This window comes from Pistacia vera, unplaced genomic scaffold (genome assembly GCF_008641045.1).
Source record: "Pistacia vera cultivar Batoury unplaced genomic scaffold, PisVer_v2 Contig68, whole genome shotgun sequence".
Lineage (NCBI taxonomy): Eukaryota > Viridiplantae > Streptophyta > Magnoliopsida > Sapindales > Anacardiaceae > Pistacia > Pistacia vera.
This window is the reverse complement of record NW_022196534.1, coordinates 783,002-806,230: the sequence shown is the minus strand read 5'-3', so window position 1 is coordinate 806,230 and position 23,229 is coordinate 783,002. Positions and strand designations below refer to the sequence as shown.

At 34.2% G+C, this 23,229-nt stretch overlaps 1 protein-coding gene and 1 pseudogene across 1 annotated transcript; one reads left to right on the top strand and one right to left on the bottom strand.

The window, feature by feature from the left end:
* Window positions 1–3,890: 3,890 nt before the first annotated feature.
* Window positions 3,891–6,866, top strand: LOC116113493 (annotated as a pseudogene).
* A 13,540-nt stretch (window positions 6,867–20,406) lies between these two features.
* On the bottom strand, window positions 20,407–22,141 carry LOC116113492 (reticuline oxidase-like). The gene has a single exon (XM_031399645.1). The coding sequence runs from the start codon at window positions 22,139–22,141 to the stop codon at window positions 20,468–20,470; it is 1,674 nt and encodes a 557-aa protein (XP_031255505.1). The 3' UTR covers window positions 20,407–20,467.
* Window positions 22,142–23,229: the final 1,088 nt, after the last annotated feature.

The window sequence follows — 23,229 nt, the reverse complement described above, 5'->3', positions numbered from 1 at the left end:
TGGCAAAAAAAATCCACTAGGTTGTTTCAGCTTAGTTTGGGTGGGTATTTATGACCACATTTTATTTTCTATAACATTTTTTTAATAAATCATAATTTTGATATATAATTTACGTGCATTTATTGAATATTATTAAAAACCTTCTATTATTATAGATTAGAATAAATGATTTTTCATTTATGCTAAAAATCTTCAAAAACTTTTATTAAAACAATGTAATGAGTTACTCCTCACCGGACAAACACACCAACCTAACCCACCTCTGAAATTTCAAGTGATGGTTTGTGCATTCAAATCAAACACTTTGCTATCCCTCCTTAGTGAAGAGAAGTACCATGGCTTTGTTGGGTAATGCCATTGGAGATTTTTGTTGGAATACAATTCTCTTTGGTATGGGTTTATTAAAAGTACAATGTCTTCTTGGTAATGGGTCTGATTGTAGGGACAACTAATACATGTCGAGGTCCTAAGAAAGCTGTAGTTCTTTGTTTTTCTCCTATTTGAGTTATGCTGTTGGGAATGACTAGAAAATCTTTTTTGGGAGGATATTTTTGTTACTTAATTCTCTGCTTTGTAAACCCTAAACCTTGAACCCTGAACCATAAATCCCAAACCCCAAAACCCGAAACCCTAAACCTTGAACCCGAAACTCTCAACCCTAAACCCTAAACCCTAAACTCTAAACCCATAACCCCAAACCCTAAACCCCTAAACCTTGAACCCTGAACCCTAAACCCCAAACTCCAAACCCTAAACCATGAACCCTAAAACCCTAAACCCTAAACCCTAAATCATAAACTCGAAACCTGAAACCCTAAACCCTGAACCCTAAATCCTGAACTCGAAACCTTGAACCTTGAACTCTGAATCCTGAACCTTAAACCCTGAACCCTGAACCTAAATCCTAAACCTTAAAATCTGAACCCTGAACCCTGACCTGAACCCTGAACCTTGAACCAAAAACCCAAAACCCAAAACCCTAAAACCGTTTTAGGGTTTAAGGTTTTGGTTTAAGGTTTTGGGTTTTGGGTTTAGGGTTTTGGGTTTTTAGGGTTTAGGGTTTTAAGAGTTTTTTTAGGGTTTAGAGTTTAGGCCGAGTGTATCTCTACGGAGAGGAACCTTGCCAACTAGTATTTCAATCTTTGTCGAGATCAGAAGGCTTTTTTTAAGCAGCGGTCTCGTGTTTAGTGGCTGAACTGAGGGGATCAGAATACTAAGTTCTTTCATAAGTCGTTGATCCATAGGCAGGTTCGGAATCGTATCCACGGGTTGACTGATGGAAATGGTACCCATATTACTGATAGTCAGGGTTTAGGGCGTTTGGCGGTGGATTTTTTTCAGGATCTTCTTGCTGCCCCTACTCAACCTTAGATCGCAGAGGCTTCTAGGTATTTTTCTAGGCGCATTTCTCCTGATATGATTTCTCCCTTGATTGCTCCTATCACTGATGATGAGATTAGGATTGCTTTATTCTCTATCCTGGATCATAAAGCCTCGGGTCCGGATGGATACACTTCTTTGTTTTATAAGTGAGCATGGGATATTATTAGTACAGATTTTAGAGATGTAGTGAGACATTTTTTTGCTACTAATGAAATGCCAAGATGTGTTAATGCCACTAGGATTGCTTTGGTTCTTAAGGTGGAGAGCTTGAGTCATATGACGGGCTTTAGATCGATATCTTGTTGTAATGTACTTTATAAGTGCATTTATAAGGTGATAGTGAATCGGTTTAAAGTAGTGCTTCCGGATGTTATTGGGAGTTCCCAATCGGCTTTTGTCCCGGGTCGAAGGATTTCTGATAATATTCTACTGATTCAGGAGCTTTTGCGGAATTATCATCTTGGGGGTACTTCACCTCGATGTGCCCTTAAAGTTGATATTCGGAAAGCATTTGATACTGTGAGTTGGGATTTCATCCTTTTGGGACTGCGTACTATGGGTTTTCCTGAGCATTTGATGAGGTGGATCATGACATGTATCTCTACACCGTATTTCTTTGTTGACCAGAACGGAGAGCTTCACGGTTTTTTTAGGTCTTCCCAGGGTATTCGACAGGGGAACCCTTTTTCTCCTTACCTATTTGTGTTGGCTATAGAGGGGTCAGTTGGTATCTTTCGGGAAACCTCTCACAGCCCTGGTTTTCATTATCATTGGAGATGTAGGCAGATAGGTATTACTCATTTGTGCTTTGCGGATGATTTAATTGTGTTTTGTCGAGCAGATGCTTCCTCTGTTAGCTTGATCAAATCGGCCTTGGATTATTTTGCCAAGGTTTCTGGGTTGGTGACTAATGCAGAGAAGAGCCAGTTGTTTCTTTCTGGAGTTACAGATGAGGAGCAGATTGGATTACAGTCTATCATGGGTTTCCAGTTGGGCCAGTTACCGGTCAGATATCTAGGGGTTCCTTTGATCTCTACCCGTCTTCTATATTTTGATTGTAGGCCTCTGTTAGAGCAAATTCTGTCTCGGATTAGGCTATGGACGTCGACATCTTTGACCTATGCAGGCAAGTCAATGCTTTTCTCCATACAGGTATATTGGTCATCCATGTTTCTTTTACCGGCAGCTATAGTTAGACGGATTGAGAGTATTTTGGCCTCAGTTTCTTTGGAAGGGTACTTCTTTGTCCCTTTTTGGTGTCAAGGTTACATGGCCTTCTGTTTGCTATCCATTGAAAGAGGGTGGTCTGGGGATTAAGAGCATCCAAGATTGGAATAGAGCAGCTATTCTTAAACACGTTTGGAGACTACTTAATGATAGATCTTCTATATGGTCTTCTTGGGCCCATTTGGTTCTCCTCCGTGGTCAGTCCTTTTGGTATATTCGAGTTACTTCTGGGGCTTTATGGGCTTGGAGGAAGATTTTACTTAGCAAGTTTTGGTGTCAGGGTCTTATTGTGACTTGTATTGGTGATGGTAAGGACACCATGTTATGGCGAGATCACTGGCTACTGCAAGGACCTCTGTGTGACTTGCTCCCTTTTAGAACTTTGACTTCCACTGGTTTGCCGTGGGATGCTCGATTTTCAGACATTATTCGGGATGGTTTGTGGAATTTTCCTTTGGGCAGTGCAGACCTTCAGCATATTTAGGACTCCATTACAGTGCAGCCTTCAGCGAGTCATCCTGACCATCTTGTGTGGAAGGGCCACCCGTTTGGACGTTTCTTTATTGATTGAGCCTGGAATGTGTTGCGAGACAAACAAACGGGATGTGAACTCGATTCATCATCTGTTATGGTTTCCAGGGCATATTCCACGCAACTCTTTCATTCTCTGGCTTGCATCTCTTGGTTGGCTTCACACCATGGATCGACTCAACTCTCATGGTGTCATTACGTCATCCCTGTGTGTTTTGTGCAGTTCAGCTACAGAGACTCATAACCATTTGTTTTTCAACTGTGACTTCTCAAGTTATGTTTGGTAGGAAGTCACTACCAGGACGCTCTCTACATGGCCTATTGTCTTTTGGCTCCCTCTGCTCCAGTGGGCTAGCTTGCATCTTCGACGAAAAGGTGACTTCAGCCACCTTCTTTCCCAGTTGGTCCTTTTAGCCACAGTTTATTTTCTATGGTTTGAACGGAATACTTGCATGTTTCATCAACATTGTAGCTCTCGTAGAGATACTGTCTTAGTTATTTGTGATATAGTTCGGGCCAAGATTTTGGGTTTAGTACCTAAGTACGAGATCTCGAATCAGCTCCGTGTGATATGGCATCTTTCTGATTAGCTTTGTAAGGAGCCTGCGTGCTCTTTTGTGCCGATTTGTGGCTTTGTGATTCATGGAATTCTCTTGGTTTGTTTGTGGTGAGCCTACGTGCTTTTTCATGCCGGTTTGTGGCTTTGTGATTTATGGCATCTCTTTGTTTTGTTTTGTTTTGTGGGGAACATGCGTGCTCTTTTTATGCCGTTGTGGCTTTATGGGTTTTTCCATGTGTTTTTTAGACTGAGAATTATCAGTCATCCTCTTGGGGTATGCTCCTCGTATTTGTACACTTTTGGTCTCTTTTATAAAATACTTACCTTTTCCAAAAAAATGTTTAGTGTTTAGGGTTTAGGATTTGAAGGGTTTTGGGTTTTGAGTTTTAGGGTTTAGGGTTTTAGGGTTTAGGGTTTAAGGTTTTCGGGTTTTAAGGTTTAGGGTTTAGAGTTTAGGGGTTAGGGGTTTAAGGTTTAGGGTTTCAGGGTTAGGGGTTTAAGGTTTAGAGTTTAGGGGTTAGGGGTTTAAGGTTTAGGGTTTAGAGCTTAGGGCTTAGGGGCTTAGGATTTTGGGTTTGGGGTTTTTGGGTTTGGGTTTTAGGGTTTGGGTTTTGGGTTTTGGGAAGAGCCAGCCAACATGGTAAAAATTGTGTTTCACTTCAATGACTTATTGTTACATAAGGCTTTGACAGAATTGGTAAACTTCAAGCTAATTTACTGAGGGATTAATATTGCAGACACTAATACTGGGAAACAGAGATGACATTGAAGATATGTCTAATAGCAGTTCAGTTCTTCTTACCACTGTTCTAAAGCTCATCAATAAGTACGACTTGCATGATCAGGTAGCTTATCCGAAGCATCATAAGCAATCCGAAGTTCTTGAAATTTATTGTTTGGCTGCGAAAACAAAGGTAAATTGTTAATCATTTTGTCCAATGCTCTACAAAAACACGGAATCCGTGTTGCCTGGTTGGTTAGAATTCTACTAGTCATTGCATCAAAATAGTTCTAAAAGGACACTTGATCTACCTTTGGTACTTCAGAAATGATGATCAAATATATTAGAAAACACTCTCATCAACGGCGTACTTTAGGCTCGTTATGCTTGTATTGCCTGATCAATCTATGCAACTCCATATTTTCAGAATATATCAACTTAGATTAATGTCTAGAACTTGACATACTTTAACTCTTTCCTCTTCCTTGCAACGACAAATTTGCTAACAATACTTCTATGGCGGCTTTGTCTCTTGAAGGGAGTTTTCATCAATCCAGCTCCTGTGGAACCGTTCGGTCTCACACTCATCGAGGTATCTCTGTGTTCTATTCTAAAATGTTGTATTGACTGAATCCTTCAAATCTTAGTAACACTCTGAATCTTATACAAGGAGCACTTGATAGACTAGAAAAAATTCTGAAGCATTATAAACATTTAAGCCTAAATATATAAAAAAAAAAAAAAATCTTGATATATTCCACTTGTATCTTGCAGGCAGCTGCCTATGGTCTTCCTATTGTTGCCACAAAGAACGGGGACCTGGGGACATTGTGAAGGTTCCAAATTTTTTATCCTTCATGAAAAGTTGTGGTAGAAGAAATGCATGCCTAGACTAAAATTATGCAGAATTAAAAAATACCTCATTGTATAACACTCCAAACTATGAAATTATAACAGAAATAGCTTTGATAGGAAATTATGGCCACCTAATGAATTAATGATAGTATTACCTTATGACTTAGACTGATAGTAACAGAGGACTCTGTTTTACCAGGTGCTTAACAATGGTCTCCTACCACTTTTCATGGACAGAACACCGTCGTAACTACCTCTCACATGTAGAACAGTGCATGAACTATCACCCCACCACACGTCTTGAGATCATGAAAGTTCCGGAAGAACCAATGAGTGACTCAAAAGGATGTGGAAGATCTTTCTTTAAAGTTCTCCACAGAAGGAAACTTCAAGCTTAATGGGGAGCTTGATGCAGCAACACGACAGAAAAACTCATTGAAGCCATCACCCAGAAGGCTTCCTTAAATGGCAGTGCCAGTGTCACTCACACTCCTGGTAGAAGGCATATGCTATTTGTAATAGCTGCCAATTGCTAAGACAACAACGGCAATATCACAGAGAAGTTACAAAAAACAATCCAAAATGTGATGAAAGCAGCAGGATTGAGTATAGGCTTGACCAAAGTAGGCTTCATATTCGTAACTGGTTCGAGTTTACGAGAGACAGGAAGCAATCAAAAGTTGCCCAGTAAATATAGAAGATTTTGATGCAATAATATGCAACAGTGCAAGTGAACTATATTACCTGTGGAGAGATACGGTGACTGAGTTGGACTATAAAGCCCATGTAGAATACAAATGGCCTGGTGAGAATGAGAGATCAATCTTGATTAGGCTTGCAAGGACAGAACATGGAGCTCAGGTTAATGACATTGCAGAGAACGTGGATGCGTGCGGTTCCAGATGCTAGTCTTGCAGCAAAAAACTAGGAGCCAATGTAAGATTTTTATGACAATGTTCAAAAATACTGATATAAATTGCAGGTAATACCTTCACAGATGCATTTTTTGGTAACAAAACTAAGGACGAATTTAACATACAAATGGCAGACTCGAAGAGTAGATGACCTTCACCAAAGGCTGCAAAGGTTGCAAATGAGAGGATTCCGATGCAACCTTGTCTACACACATGCAGCATCAAGGTTAAACATGGTACCACTATTTGCATCAAGAAAACAGGTTCTAAGGTTCGACCTCTTTTCACTGCATATCATAATATTGTACAGAATCATCAAATAAGATCAAGATCAATCAGTTGTAGTAAAGTGAAAATTGAAATCTCTGGTACATTTGTGTTGCTACCATATTCCGTGCAGCTATCCATCAATCAGGTGGGGAATTGATGTTTCAAAAACAGTAGTGTTTGTGTGAGATAGAGGAGACACAGACTATGAAAACTTGCTGGCTGGCCTCCAAAAGACTGTAATTGTAAGAGGCACCGTGGACTGTAGCAGTGAGAAACTTCTTCATGGTGAAGAGAGCTCTAAAAGAGAAGATTCAGTTCCACAAGACAGCCCGAACATTGCCATGTGAAGGGAAGTTATGAAGCCCACGATATCTCTGCAGCTCTGAAGGTTCTTGAGATCAAGTGATTATGATCTTTACTATATTTTCCTTGTAAGTGTTTATATTCTCATCGTTAATGCAAACGCAAGGATATAAGTACCATACATACAAGAATATACATCTCAACTTGTGAGATATTTCAATTGTACAAATACAATAAAATACTAAATATGGAATAATATGGAATGTAAATTTGTGTTCATGGCATAATTTCCTTATTAAAGTCTTAAAAACAATCTGAAATAACATTTCGGAAATATAAGCAAAAGATGTCATAATTGTAAAATGCCAGACCAACCATATGATACACGAGGTATAGTTTTATTTGCAGATGGTATGGCAAAACTTACCATTTCATCATATTAAAAGCATCATCATGAGTATTCTTTCAATATTAACAACAATAGATGAAGCAGTACTGTTTATGCAAATATACTACTCAAAACAATTGAACTAGATCTGTCCATGCGATTACCTGTCAACTACGAATGTGTTTCTTCAGCCTTTTGAGTTGTCTAAGTTTCATTGCTATCATACTTTTCTAAAATTAAAGATTCACTTCCACCTTGTATTCCTCTCCATAATCACATTTCAGCACATAGGAAAGTCCCTATAAGAAGCACAAGCATCAATTAAAATATGATAATTTGATATAGAAAAAATAATCACATGTTTACTAGAATTCGGAATGACTTTTAGCAAATGAAGGCAAAAAATTTCCCAACTGTAATTGAGTTTGACAACCATGAGCAACAAAACCCCACTGTATTAAGAGTTTCATTTTAGCCACCAACTGAGGACCTTTTCTTTTTAAACCTTGCTTTGGTCAAAAACCAAAGGCCATTTCAAGTTTTGATCAAGTAAATCCTAAAATACTTTAGTTTCTGTATGATAAAGAAAAAAGCTACCAACTGTATTTACCTTGACTTGCTCAATTTGGTCCTTTAGGCATTCCCAAAACTCAGATTCTCCAGACTTATCTGATAGAAGATCTGCGTGTTCCTCTTCCAAGGTCTTTATATCCATTGCCAACATCTTTGGCTATAGTTACCAATATTTAAAATAAGAAGCCAATAATTAGTTTCTACATACGAGTATATGAAATAGAAAACTAAGAGCCACCACTCACCATTCAACTACTATCCAAAAGATATGGATGTTGAACAATATTTCTATTGGGCAACCTGATCTCTCCGCAAAAAAACATTATATTTGGCCAATAGTTGATTTCATTCTATAGTGATAATCTGTGCACAAGCCTAAGGCCAATCACATGAAAACATTTACATGATACTGGTTAGAGAACTAATCTTCAATTTGTTTGCCCTGCACTCACTTGCTCAAAGGAATCGTTCATCTAAAAACAGTCCAAGATTAGCGAATGAATATAAGGGACTGATAAAATAAAACAAAGCATAACAAGAGTTCCCGTGAAGAATAGAGAACTGATAACCAGATGTATTGACAAGTCACATGTAAGTCTTACACCAGGGAAAAGCCAAACATTTAAGCTTCAAAAGAAATTTTCCCAATAAGGAAGGTAAACCGAAATGCAAAAACAGTCAAAACATTAATTCAAGAAGCACTTTCATCCATCTCAAGACAATTAGTTTTAGGTACCTAAACTATAAATAGATTCATCCAAGATAATCAAGTGACTTACGTTAGGTCACAAATTTAAATTGATTTACTAATGAACATCAATGTTTTACATGCTACACTTGGAATTCATATCTGATTACAAGTCAGACAAATAAGAAAACAGCTTTTCACTTCATGATATACTTACAAACATGAATGGAAGTAAAAATGTACTTTTGGCATTAGCCAAGACTGGAGACAAAAATTTAGCGAATTGAAATTAAATCGAAGCAAAAACTCTTTGTACACATATAAACTACAAGATTAAGTACTCAGCCCCGATGGGAATTAGTCTCATACCTTTGGGTTGAGGACATCTCAGGCTTTCACCCAAACACAAAAAAGTTACTGAAATCGAGACATGGTCCATCTACCAATAGGAAAAGAACATATACTTCATTAAAACTTGCTTAAGTAACCTTTTTGTCTCCGAACAAGTTTAATGTCTTCTGTGCAATTTCGTCAAGCTTGTCTTTAGCAGAAACCAAATTGGCCATCAGGTCTCCCTAGCTTCACTGCTCTGTTATCCCAAAATAATTAAAAATTGCAACACCGTATATTAAGATATCAATAAAGTTATTTACCTTATTGTCCATGAAGTTATTGTTATCAATGCCGCACTTCCCTCGAAAAGTTAAATAAGATGAAAGAATAATATGTTTTCTGATTAATAAATTTATGCATCAATGACTACAGTTCAGGTCAGAGTTATCAGTTTAAATAGACCACCACTCATCATAAGAACATCTTGCAATTTTGAGTTAGCTCTTTGTGATAAAATTCTGTAAACAAGACAGGATTTCCCTTATTTCTCCTTCTCAGTAGTCACAACTCGGTATCATATATAAGATTGGCTTAGAAATCAATGAGTTCCCTCCTCTAATGCACACCTGCATTTGTTGTACAGTTACAATTAGGCGAGGCCCAAACTTGGAAGTGTTTAAATAACATTGTTCTCTAAAAGCCTCATTCAGAAAAGGTCCTCAACAGACATCCCCTACGGCTCGGGAGAGAAAAGTCTTGCCCCTTAAATATGAACAAACTCCCTAGCTGTCCTACCACTGGTAATTCAGATCTTTCATTAAGGGATGTTTGATGAACTTGCAAAAATAATGAAAAGCATGATAACTACCCAAGTTTCTGACTAGATTTTAAGCCTGCTGATTGAAATTGACACATAAGTAATGAAAGGTCTTCCAAAATATTGCTACTGTAAAGCAACCAGCAAACAATTGTAATATTAACATTCACCTTCTGGATTAAGGGAAATTTTGGTATTTGTATCAAATATTCAATGTCAAAGTGTTTTCATTGGACTTGTTTTAACATAGTAAGTTTCAAGGTAAATAAAAACTAAAAAGTCACTCAACAACTTAACATTACTCGGGAAATTGTATCAAATCCCAATCACCAGTTCAGGCTAAAGCCAACTTGTTCCTTAAATCAAGTACCTTCGTTTCAGCCATTTGCTCATCACTTTTACTTGACCTGAGATTTCAATCATTAGAATTGCCAGAACTTGTAATTTAAAAGTTTTATCTATACACTATAGTGAAAAGTAGAATAGATGATAGCATACCAAGAAACCATAAAACCCTATTCACAGTACATGATTATGAATTTGCAGTTAAAATAAAATTGCATTGCAACAAAAATACATCAAGAGGTTGAAGACAATAGCAGATCAAATATCTTAGTACACTAGAAAACAAAATAGGTTGGATGTTGTGCCAACCTTTAAGCATACAAGAGACACATAAACAAAGGATTTCTAAATTACAACAAATGATCATGCATTATTATAGGCTCATTCTCCTTTTTTTTCCCCCTCCTTCTGCCATTGGGAAAGAGGCATGCATTAAAGGGATGTATCTTTAAGGATGTGTTACTACCACATCTTCAACTGTGAGACATTATTCCCACACCCATCATCACCACTCAAGCAATTCCAATTATCAGGAAGTGGTATAATCTGAACAGAAGTCTTAGAGCAATACAGAAGTATCCAAACGAAAACTGAAGACCTTTGTTACCTTCAGCTAGTCAGTGAAACACCTGGATCCTAAAGACTAGATGCACAATCAATTTATCATAACAAGGAGAGTCAATATCTTCATTCCTTCTTTTCTCTTATTGGAGCACATACATTTATCTTGAAGAGAAATAAAAAGAGGGAAATCAATGAAGTTAACAAAGATTTAGCATGAATACCGATTTATGCTCAGTCATTTCTCTAGTCGTCAAATTCGAACCAGTCCTACATAAAATATGAAAGAGAACATCATCTGCAACTTAAAATTTTGAAAAGAACAGTGGATTCAGATGAAGAGGCTCACGAAATATAACCTGTTGTTGCTTTAATTTAACTTGATATCCTCTGCAACTTGAGTATAGTAGCTCTGTGTGTTAAGAAATTATGGCAATAAGTCCATAGCATTCAGTGAACTTAATCAATGCAATATATTCTTAATATTACTCTTCTCTGCTATTTTTTAGATGAGCTAACTCTTTCTTGTTGTATAAGCTCCATTGTCTGCGCATTTAAAAGAACAATGATGAATCAAGAATACACCCTGAGATTGAAGAAACATATTCTTAAAAACCCATTTCCATTAAAGAAATACATACAGAAACAGGAATTCCCCAATCAGTATATAGGATTGGCAAGTTAGGGTAGCAACAAAATATTATCAGAACATAGATCTATTCCAGCCCTAAATTATTTTATAGTACAACATGAAAGATAGTTGTGCGGGTTTTCTATCAGTATGTCTAGCTCTTCAATGTGTAAAACTTCTAGCCCAAACGTTTTACCAGCAAGTATGGCAATCAAATAAAGAAAGTGCACCATCCTGACAGCAGAAGTTTTTATAATTCAGGTTTACTGTGCAGGTGTTCTCGTACATGCAAGTAAGCTACTCAAGGGTGAAAAAAGGAAAAAGAAAATGTCCCATAACAGGATATTGTAGGCTTCCACTAGAGGGTCGCACAAAGACACACAAAAATAGATCTCACCTGGTTAGGGTGGACGAATCAGACTCCAGAGAAGCAATTTTTCTCTGTTTTGCAATATTGTGCACATATTGACCCTTTTCCTTGTTCATCTTCTCAGCTTCTTCTCTCAGTAGCTTTGTGTCAGACTTTGCTGCAAAAATAGTGGGAAACAGTCAGCCATAAAAACAGCTACTATAAAGAACTAAATCATAAATACAATTGTTTCCACAACTCTATAAATGGATTGAACCTACATAAATGTATCAAAATCATCAAAAATTGTATCATGTGGATTAGAGGTAAAAGGCCTCTGAAAGCAAATTCAATTTCTAATACTGAAAAAAATGTCCTAATTGGCAGTGTACACAAAAACTTTAAGTACTAATTATGGAGAATCAAACTAAGGTAATCCACATGAACATGCACAAGAAAATGATTATTATTCAGATAAGTTTTAGAGTGCTTTCAATAGCAGCACCTAATTAGCAAAAGAACTTTTGTTAATCTACAATAGCACTCTGAAATTCATCCACTTTTTCCAAAGCAAAACAAAAGGCAAAAGGTTTTCAAATCACTAATTTCTGTTAATGACCATATGAACAAGATTGATGTCAAGGTGATTACAACTAAAGCCCCAAAAATACCTATACTAAGACTCTTTTAATTTTCTGTCAAGGCAATGTAACAAACAACCTAAGGTGCATTCCGAAGTAACTGTGGTGCAGCTAGAGAAATTTACGATTTGATTGAAAGGATAAAAGTCTTTTTAAAATCAAATTTATTTAATTAAAAAAATACACACACACACACTCACACACAAAGAGTACAATTGAAGAACTTTTTAAGTTTCTGAAAAAAAACACTTTTTGGATGAAAAAAAAACTTATATGAGAGCAGTTTCATGAGCTTTTACTCAAACAATTTTTCTACAAAGGCCATCCTAGACACACCTATATACAATTTCAATAATCAAAAGAACTTTTCATATGAATCTCTCAGTATTTGATGCAATGAATAAACACTGTTTTGAATTTATAAAGAAAAATAAATACTAGGTACTTTCCAAAGAAGCATTAGATAAGTGCTTTAGAGAAACATTCATTTATAAGAAACACATTTTAGTACTTCTCAGACAATCAATCTACCATCTTGATCAGTTCAACCGATTTCAATACTAATATACATGTAAGCAAACAAAATTTCAGTTTCCGATTACAAATTAGGATCTCTCTCTAATCTCAATTTCCATGAACTTTTAAAATCTAGAGAGGATTCTTCAATTACAAAAACAACCAAACAAATTAAAATTCATTTCTGTAATAATCAATTTATTTCAACAAAAACACAAAACCCTAGATAAAGAATTGACAGAAAAAAGGTCATTTTATATAATTACACCTGGTGTACGCCCAAATTTTAATAACCTAATAAAATTCAATTTTCAGTAAATCTTTAGAAAAATACAAAAAAACTACATTCCTTATCAGTAATAATCATTTCATGAAAGCAGAATTGGCCAAAAAACGAATTCCTTTTTCGAAGATCCTTATGATGCTAATTTCAATTAATCTGATACATTCAGTCTTCAATAAATAACTACCAACAAATTCACATTCATTTCAAACAATCATTTAATTTCGAACAAAAGAACCACATCTAAACACAGAACTGGCCAGAAACAGGTCGTTTCCATTGACTAACACCCTAATTCATTCATTTCATTCAATTTCGATAAACAGATAAAATTCAGTTCCAATTATATCAAAAAAAAAAACACAAAATTGCCAGAAACGAGGTCGTTTCCATGGAGTTAATTGTGGTGATCAGCATTTGCTCTTCAACCGTGACCTTCGCGGTCTGATCCTCACCTCTGTTTCATAATTCGATAAAAAAAAAAAAAGGTTACAATCGAAGCCGATTTTGAAGCGTGAATGAGAGAAAGAGAGAGATAAAGAGATGTGAACCGTTCATTTGATAGCGTAAAGTCTCATGTACTGTAAGTACTCCTCCATCGTCTCGATCTTCTTGCTGTAAATTGTAGATTCGGAGATATTAAACAAGGAGACCGTTAGTTTTTGAAATTGAAATGTGAATGTCAATTCATTACTCTTTGAACTCAGTTTTTCATTTTTATCTTTTAATTTTTTAAAAATTAAAATACTATAAAAAATTTATTGTATATATTTTTTAAATTCGAAAAAAATAAGAGAACAATTTACAAGTTAACGGTCTTTTTGTTTTTTGTTCGGTTTTTTATATTTTAATTTGAACAAAATTAAGATACAAGAAACAATTTATTTAAAAGTTAATGGTCTTTTTTTCCTCAATTTTTTATTTTTTTATTTAAACAATTAATAAGTTTTAAGTCTTTTTTTTTAACACAACATTAACCCTTAAGATATAATACAATAACAAAAATCTCTTGAATTTATAAATAACAGAAATTCCTCACCACTAATAAATTATTAATGAACGTTAAAATTTATACTATTGTGAATAAGTAAATATTACCAAATTATCCTCTCACTATTGATTTTAAGGCCTAAAGTTTAACAAAAAAAGCATTCCTGTTATTTTTGAAACCTTTGGAGAATTCTGTCATTATATATACATCAAGGATAAATTCATTACTCTTTGAACTCAGTATTTTATTTTTATCTTTTAATTTTAAAAAAATTAAAATACGTTAAACAATTTATTGTATATATTTTTTAAATTTCGAAAAAAAAAAGAGAACAATTTACAAGTTAATGGTCTTTTTTTTTTTTTTTTTTGTTCGGTTTTTTATATTTTAATTTGAACAAAATTAAGATACGAGAAACAATTTATTTACAATTTAATGATCTTTTTTCTCGATTTTTTATTTTTTTATTTAAACAATTTACAAGTTTTAAGTCTTTTTTTTTTAACACAACATTAACCCTTAAGATATGATACAATAAAAAAAAAATCTCTTGAATTTTATAAATAACAGAAATTCCTCATCGCTAATAAACTGTTAATGAACCTTAAAATTTATACTGTTGTGAGTTAGTAAATATTACCAACTTATCCTCCTACTATTGAGTTTAACACCTAAAATTTAAGGAAAAAATCGTTCCTATTATTTTTGAAACCTTTGAAGAATTTTGTCATTATATATACCTCAAGGATAAATTCATTACTCTTTGAACTCGGTTTTTTATTTTTATCTTTTAATTTAAAAAAAAAAATAAAATACGATAAACAATTTATTGTATATATTTTTTAAATTCAAAAAAAATAATAATAAGAGAACAATTTACAAGTAAACGATCTTTTTTTTTTTTTTTTTGGTTCGGTTTTTTATATTTTAATTTGAACAAAATTAAGATATGAGAAACAATTTATCTACAAGTTAATGGTCTTTTTTTTCTCGATTTTTATTTTATTTAAACAATTTACAAGTTCTAAGTCTTTTTTTTTTTTTTAACACAACATTAACTGTTAAGATATGATACAATAACAAAAATGTAAACCCCCGCGTTAGTGTTCCGATGCTATAAGGTATGTAATTCTACCCTTAAAATGATTTTATCAATAAAAGGGTAAAATGGTCATTTTGCATGCATTATGAGATGTGAACATTGTAAAGTGTTAGGAATCGATGATACTGATAAGAAATATGGTTAAAGGGTCATGAAGGGGGTTAGTAGGGTTAAACGACATAAATGGTTCCCAAGGGATATAATGGTCTTTTCACAATAATTTATAGGAATCAAGTATCTATAAAAGTGTATTATGGGTAAATTAGTTAATTATCTTATGGATTTACTTGGTCACCAAGTAGAAAAGAGAAGTCAAATGGCATTAAAGGGGCGTAATCATTATGTTGTAGTAGAAATGACCAAAATGTCCTTTTATGCAAAATTTATATCAAATGGCCCATGTCTCTAACTTTTGATGGCCAATCCTATTTGGGAATTAAAAAAATGAACTATTTATAAGATATTTTCTTGGTTAAGTCGGCCAACACCCTTAGAACATCAAACTCTCTTCTTCAAGTCTTATTTTCCTCCATTAAAGGTTTTAATTCAAGCTCTCTCTCTCAAAATTTTCATAGGATTTCAAGTTGAAGTTTGAATGAGATCACCATCCATACTTAAAGAACTTCAATTTCAGGGTTTAAGGTGAGTTTCAAAACCCTAGTTGTTTTGATTTTTAGTTAAAAGAGAAATTCATAAGTGGTTATGTGTGTAAGGTATACTAAGGTAAGGAAAAAATCTCTCTTATGACTACAATCGATAACACCTAGGGTTGATGAAACTTACATTTATTTATGTTAATTTGAGTGTGATGCTATGTTTTGGTTATGGATTGTTTAAATGGGTGTGTTGATTGGTGTATGTGTGCATATGGAGGATATTTATGCCAATTAAGAGATTTGTAGTTGGACAATGTTTTGGCACTTTTTGGTTTTGTAAAAAATGAGGTTTTTATGGCAAATACTATGAATGTGCAAATGAACGTGACATGGTTAAAAATGAATAGAATTCGGATTTGGTTTTTTAAGACTTATACTATACATGCTTCACTGAATCAGTCATAACTGAAGTTATAAAAGTCTGATTGAGCTGATTCTTAAAGTATTAAAAATTTGAGAAATAGACCTAAAACTTTTATGTTTAGCAAAAAATCAATTCGAATTGGAAGATGAGAAAAAAATTGCTTGAATAGTGACGAAATGTATGGCATCCACCTCCTTAAGTAAAATTCCCATTTTTTTTTATAATTTCTAACAAACCACTAAATAATCTTAATGTTGAAATTCCTTGTGTTGTATGAGAAATCAAATAAATTAAGTTAATGAATTTAATAGGAAAATATTCATATCATGGAGTTTTGCTAAATTGATTGATGAATTGTGCAATTGGCTAAGGGTACATGTTAAATGAATTAATAGTATGATTGAGCATAGGAGATGTTATCCCATATGTTTGCATTCATAATGGTAATGCATATAGCTTATTTAGTTTATTTATGAAAACATTTATGAAATGTTAAAGAATGAATTCCATGAGTCTCTTAAGGTATAAACCAAGATCAGAGGAATGAAATCTCTGTGGAAACCATGAGTCCTTTGAGGTGACGACCAAGAACAAGGTAATGGTTCAAATGAATTCGATCGGATAATAAAGACTAATGAAAACATCAAGTATAAAGATAAAAGAAATAGGCATGCTATGTTTATGAATATTGCATAAGTCATATATGTTCTATGTTATATTATATATGGTTATGTTATGACTTATGTTTATGAGGAAAGTCCAAAGCGTATAACATGTTTTATGAACTTGATAATGTCAATGAATGAAGGTCATGTCTTGTAGGTAGGTAAAGGTAAGGTCCTGAGTAATATGCTTGTATAATAAACCTTAATAGTTTATAAAAGGTCATATTTCCTTACCGAGTGATTAGCGCTCACCCCACGAAATTTTTTAAAATGTTTTGCAAGTAAAGATTGAAGCTTGAAGCTGGGAGAGGCTATTGGGGAATGACATGCGCATGAAGGAATGCTTTTGCTATGTTTTGAATTTTTGTTGTAAAATAACATCAAATGGTTTTTAGTTTATGAATGTTGAAGTAAATATGTTTTAATAAACCTAGTATGATCATTTCCTTGTCAAATGAATGAAAAAGGTTAAATGATATTAGTAAATGATATTATATACTTATGATAATAACTCCGTAGGAAGCTAAATTTCTTGAATCATTTTATGGATATGGGATGTTTAATATCACGCTTTAAATAAAAAAAAAAAAAAAAGACAAAACAGACAAAAGTATAGCTTTTAAAACAAACTCATTTCCTAGGCGTGTCTTTTCTAGGTTCTCAATTGCCACAGAATACTTAGGAAATACCCAGATAGGGAGGGGTTTTACAAAAAATCTCTTGAATTTTATAAATAATAGAAATTTCATACTGCTAATAAACCGTTAATGAACGTTAAAATTTATACTGCTATGAGTTAATAAATATTACCAAATTATCCTCCTACTATTTATTTTAACACCTAAAATTTAACGAAAAAATTATTCCTGTTATTTCTGAAACCTTAGGAGAATTTTGTCATTATATACCCTTCAAGGAACGTTTGGATCATATAATGTTTTATTATAGGGGGATGTTACATTAACGGAAAGATAGATCATCTTAAAGATTACTGGGAATGTTTAGAAAATGCGTTTGGTTGGTTTGAATAAATTGGTGAATAATATGTTTGGTTGGGAGAATAAATAGGTGGGCATGTTTTATAGATTACTAAATTGCTCTCATTTTTAAATATTAATATAATATTATTTTTTATTATTATTTTTTGAATCATTTTTTTTAACCCCCTACATTTGAAATTTTGCTAAAACTCTCCAGCCATATAAAACTTTAATTTGTAGCAAAATCACCTCCACTCCCCCCAAGCCATTGTCGCCAGCCAGCCACCACCACCGACCGCCGCCGGAAGTCGACGAAATGGCGCACAACTGGCTGTATATGGCCAGTCGTGTGTTGACAAAGCCATTTCCAACCATGGATCACAAATCCATGGCTGTTTCACGACCAAATCTATGACCATTTCACTGCCACAAATCTAGCCGTGAAAAGACCAGATCTTTGGCAGTGAAATGGCGGCCGTGAAACAGCCACATCTTTGGTTGTGAAACGGCCAGATTTGGCCGTTCCTAGTTGGTCAGAAAAGGTCTTACTGGTGGATGACCAGCCAGATCCCACCGGTCATGCACCATTAAACGATTGACGCCAGAGGCCAACGGTGGTGAGTAACGATCGGCGGTGGTCTTGGGTGGCTGGGGGTATTTTGTTAACTTTTAAATTTTTTTATGGTTGGGGTGTTTTAGCTAATTTCTCAAATGTAGAGGGCTGAGTAATTGTTATTTAGTAGACATTTGAGGGAAATTGTGTCAAAAATGATTTTTAATTAAGGGCAAAATAGGTATAAAAATCAGATTACCCAGTAATTTTTAATCCCAAGGCTGGGGGAGGGTATCGGATTATCCCACACATTACCAACAGTAAACACTATTTGCAATAAAAGATTCTCGTAATATTTTATTACTTGTAAATCAAACATTGGAATCTTGCAAAATAAACGAAGATTACCCCCGTTATCTTATATGCCCTCGCTCCAAACACACCCTATATATTAACAAACTCTTTTTCTCAATATCCTAAACCCTATATTTTTATTTTATTTTTTAATACTGTAATTTTAATTCTTTGTTTGGAAATTATGTATTCTTAATTAAATTATTATTATTATTATGATTTTTTGAAGAGATGGAAGATGGGTTCAAACAATGGAAATAAAATGATGAATATTCGCAGTTTTTGATTTAGGACATTCAGTTTAATCCTATTTAAACTACTTTTTAGTGTTTATAAGAGTTTGTATAAGAACTAGGTTGCCAAAAATGAAAATGGCGACTGAAATTTAACTCAGGAGAAAAAATAAGGATGATGGGGTTAACAAAGAAATTTGGAAGGAGAAATATTGGAGAAGGGCAATTATGTAATCAAATATGAAATATTAATAAATTCAACTTTTAAAATAATTTTAATTATTATCGAGGCTTAAAAAGAGAATTAGTGGGACTTAAATAATGTCTCTACACATAGAATTCATGAGATTGGATTTGATTTTGATTCAAACATTACTGTTTTATGAGAAAACTTTGTAATCTAAGTGTTTAAATTATTAATTTTGGTCAAGAAGGTGTATAGGATTCATTGATTTTATTTCAAGTTGGGTAGATAATTTATTATTTATGGAGAGATTATGTATTTCAAATTAAAGAACTGACATATTTGGTGGACAGTGGACTACCTATTAAGTACAAATAATTTATTTTTCCATCTAATGACAAATTAAAATAGTAGTAATAGAACTTTTTGAGTCTTCCATCGAGGCAAGAGTGAATAACAATTGCCCACCCAAGATTTGTCATAATTACATTTTCCCACCCATCGTCAATCTTGGTCAATGGAATCCGTTACACGAAATGACGAAAGGGTAAAGCTACGAACTATTTAACTTTATAATTTTTAACTAGACTGAATAGCACAAATAACATTTTCCCATCCAAACTTTATTAAATATATTTTTCACCCTAATTTGTTAAAATTAACTTTTGAATTTAACGATGGTGGGAAAATGTCATTATCTCGGAGGCAATTCTCATTAGTTAATATTTGATTAGTACGTAGTTTAATGTTTGGCATATGTTCAAAGATTCTGATTTCTGACATTCCACTGATTCGCATTTGAACTGTGTTAAATATTTTATTGTTGATCTAAATTAAGTATAATTATATGAAAATGGTTTTGGTTGTCTCAATCACAATAAAAATGCAACTATATTCTAATATGTATGAGTTTTCTATAATTACATATGAATAATATTTATAATGAATCTCGCAAAACAAGAAATACGTGTAACATTTAAGCCTACTATATGTGCATGCTAGTACTCCCCATTTTTCTTTTTTAGACCAAGGTTGAATATTAATATTTGAGACGTGTAATATATGATCGATCTCCAGCTTGGTCCTCACACGTTATTTACATTTTTAATTTCAAATATTTTAATTTTGATACCATATTAAGTAATCGAAATTCTTATATGAGGACAACTTAAAGTATTTAACGTACCAATTTGTAAAATTGTCGACAATTTAACATTAGAAGATAAACATTTCTGACTTAGAATTTTTTTTTGTCCACTTTTGATATAAAACTGTCCATAGTTTTACATATTCACACAAACACAATATATATATAACACTCCACTTCAAATTTGCAATGCACAAAGTACAAGCAAAAATAAGAGAGACCCAAACCAAAAAAAAAAAAAAAAAAAGGTAAAGCAAACCCTTTCATTTTCATCTTCTATGGTCCTAAATTGGCTAAACAAAGGCATACACAGGAAGTACACATATTTATATAATTGATCTGTAGCTAGCTCAGTCATCGCTCTTGCCTTTGAACCCCACAAAATTATTAGACATTGGAGGAATCCCTTGTTGATTATTAAACACATTGTTTGGATCAATAATCGTTTTAGCTTTAACCAATCTATCATAATTTTTCAAGAAGTATTTTTCACCCCAAACTCTGGCAATTTCCACAGCATCCTCAGTTTGAACACTAGAATTAATCAATTCCATCTCTCCCAAATCAGTATCCATGTAATTAATATAAGCACACCTTGGCCCCCATGACACAAATTGTGTCATTTCATTATAAAATTCCCTTGCCCAGTCAATGTATTTCTTGCTCTTGTCATTGTCCTCTTCATACCATGCCACCAAATATTGAATTGTAAACAAATTGCCTTTCCTGTGAGGAAATGCAATTTCTTCACTACTTATTCTCTCCATAATTCCACCATAAGGGTCTAAAATCACATACCCTTTTGGCTCTTTTTCAAGAATTTCTAGTAATGAACTTATCCCCGTGGCTGAAATTGGAGTTTTGACATAATCTGATTTGGCCTTGAAGTAATTCTTGTCTTGTAAATACCTGTTTTTCAAGTCTAAAATTGAGCTTCCTTTACTTAACCCAGAGAAGAATAAAATTGACTCAATCCAACTCATTTCTTTGCAATCTTCTTCTCCAAGTTCCACCTCAGGAAAAACTTGGTTTATAATTGATAAAGCTTCATTTCTTGCACCAAGAAAAAACCCTTTAAATGTAGCTGAAAATTTCCCGATTTCTTCAGCCTCGGGCAATCCAGTTCCCACAAAACATGATATGTAAAATTCACCAGCCAATTTGGGCGCTATTTGTTGCCATTTGTTTACTAAGTTGGCAACATGGTGTTTCATGCCTGGCCTAGAAATGATAAAACTTGTCACAGTTTGTGGCACTTTGACCAATTTTATTTTCCAAGCATAAACAATGCCCCAAACTCCTCCACCTCCTCCTCTAATGGCCCAAAACACATCTTCTCCCATGCCTTCCCTATCCAATAACTTTCCATTTGCATCAACAAGCAGAGCATCCACCACATTATCAGCTGCAACCCCATATTTTCTCGACAACAACCCGAACCCCCCACCGCCAATGTGCCCGCCAACCCCCACCGTCGGGCAAGACCCCGCCGAGAATCCATGGACATTACTCGCCTGCGCGATGGCATAATACGTCTCGCCAAGCGTTGCGCCGCCTCCAACCCAAGCGGTTTCCGACGCCAAGTCCACCGCCACCTCGTTCAAATTTATCATATCAATTATTACAAACGAAGCTCCATCGCTTGCGAACGCGGACGTTCCTTCATAGCTGTGTCCCCCACACCTAACCCTAATTTCAACGGACAAGTTTCTGCAGCACAACACTGTGTTGGATATTTCCTCAACGCTCTTCGGCAAGATAATAGCAATTGGTTTCGGGACCGAAGTGTCAGTAAACCGGAGATTTTGAATGGAAAAATTCAGGAGCTCGTAGTAATAAGTTGAGGAGTTGTTTGTTTTGGTGGGAAAGGTGGTGAAGTTGTTGATGTTATAGTGAGTTAAACAAGAGATGAATTGGTTTGTTGAGGAAGCAAAAAGAGAAATAGGGTTTGATAAAAGGAAGCAGAAGAAGAAGAAGAAGGAGAAGAGAGGAAAAGGGTTGGTGAGGGAGGTATCCATGGGCATGGCGATTGATAGTTTGGAGAAGGAAGTCAATGGTGGGGAGTTAAATGCAAAATAAGAATCACTTTAACGTTGAAGACAAAGGGAAGGGAGAGACGAAGAATACGTAAATGCAAATACGTGGCCGCCATTGATTTAATATTTGCAAGTTTAGCGAAGTGGAACTCCTTCATATTAATGCAAACAGTCAATTTAATCATTGAAACTCGACAAAAACAGACGATTGCATGAGAGAAATGACACAGAATTTGTATTCTATTTCTAACCGAGTTTGCTTATACAATTAATTACGTGATTTTATGATCAAGTATTAGAAAGATTGGACTAAATTTATCTAAGTTATGTTACCAAAATATATGAAGATAAGATCGGTTTAAGTTACCATAAAAGGATTTTCAGACATATTTTATTTATTAATGGTTTAACAATACTAGTAAACCACTATAAGATATAAGTTCAATTAAATTTTCCCCTATTGAAAATTATACTGGGAGACCCTTTCAACCACCCATGTGCCCCTCTATCCATCCGACTTTATCGATTTTATATAATAGAAGTTTGGATTTTCAAATAAATGTTGAAGTCTACCCATGAAAACTTTTTTCATATACGTAATGATCAAACTTATACTTTTATCTGTTAATATCATATCACTAAAAACGCAGTTTATGAAACAGTATTTAATATTTATATGCATGTCACTTGAGATTATTAGAGGTTTAAATTAGAAACTGTAAAATTTTCTCTTTTGGATTATCAACGTACGCCATTTAAAATTTTGTCACTTGAGAATTTTAATTTTTTATGTAAAAATTTTGTGCTCGTATAGGATATATACTATGAATACATTTTCACAAACTACATATCATGGATATCCTTATATTTGTTCATTTACAGTAAAATCTCAAACTCAGAAGAGAATTTGGATAAGGAAAAGGGGATTAGGGTTGGAGAGAAAGAGAGAGTAAAGTTTTATATATATTTATCAATGAATGCCGGCCAACCATAAAAATCCAAGGCCTGCCAACGTTTGTATTCAGTTGAGACATATATCTTTGTCCATCCACATCCACAATTGCTTCATTTTTTTA

Bases quoted from the DNA above. Each gene is read 5' to 3' on its own strand.
- LOC116113492 (XM_031399645.1), bottom strand. From the start codon at position 22,141: ATGCCCATGGATACCTCCCTCACCAACCCTTTTCCTCTCTTCTCCTTC.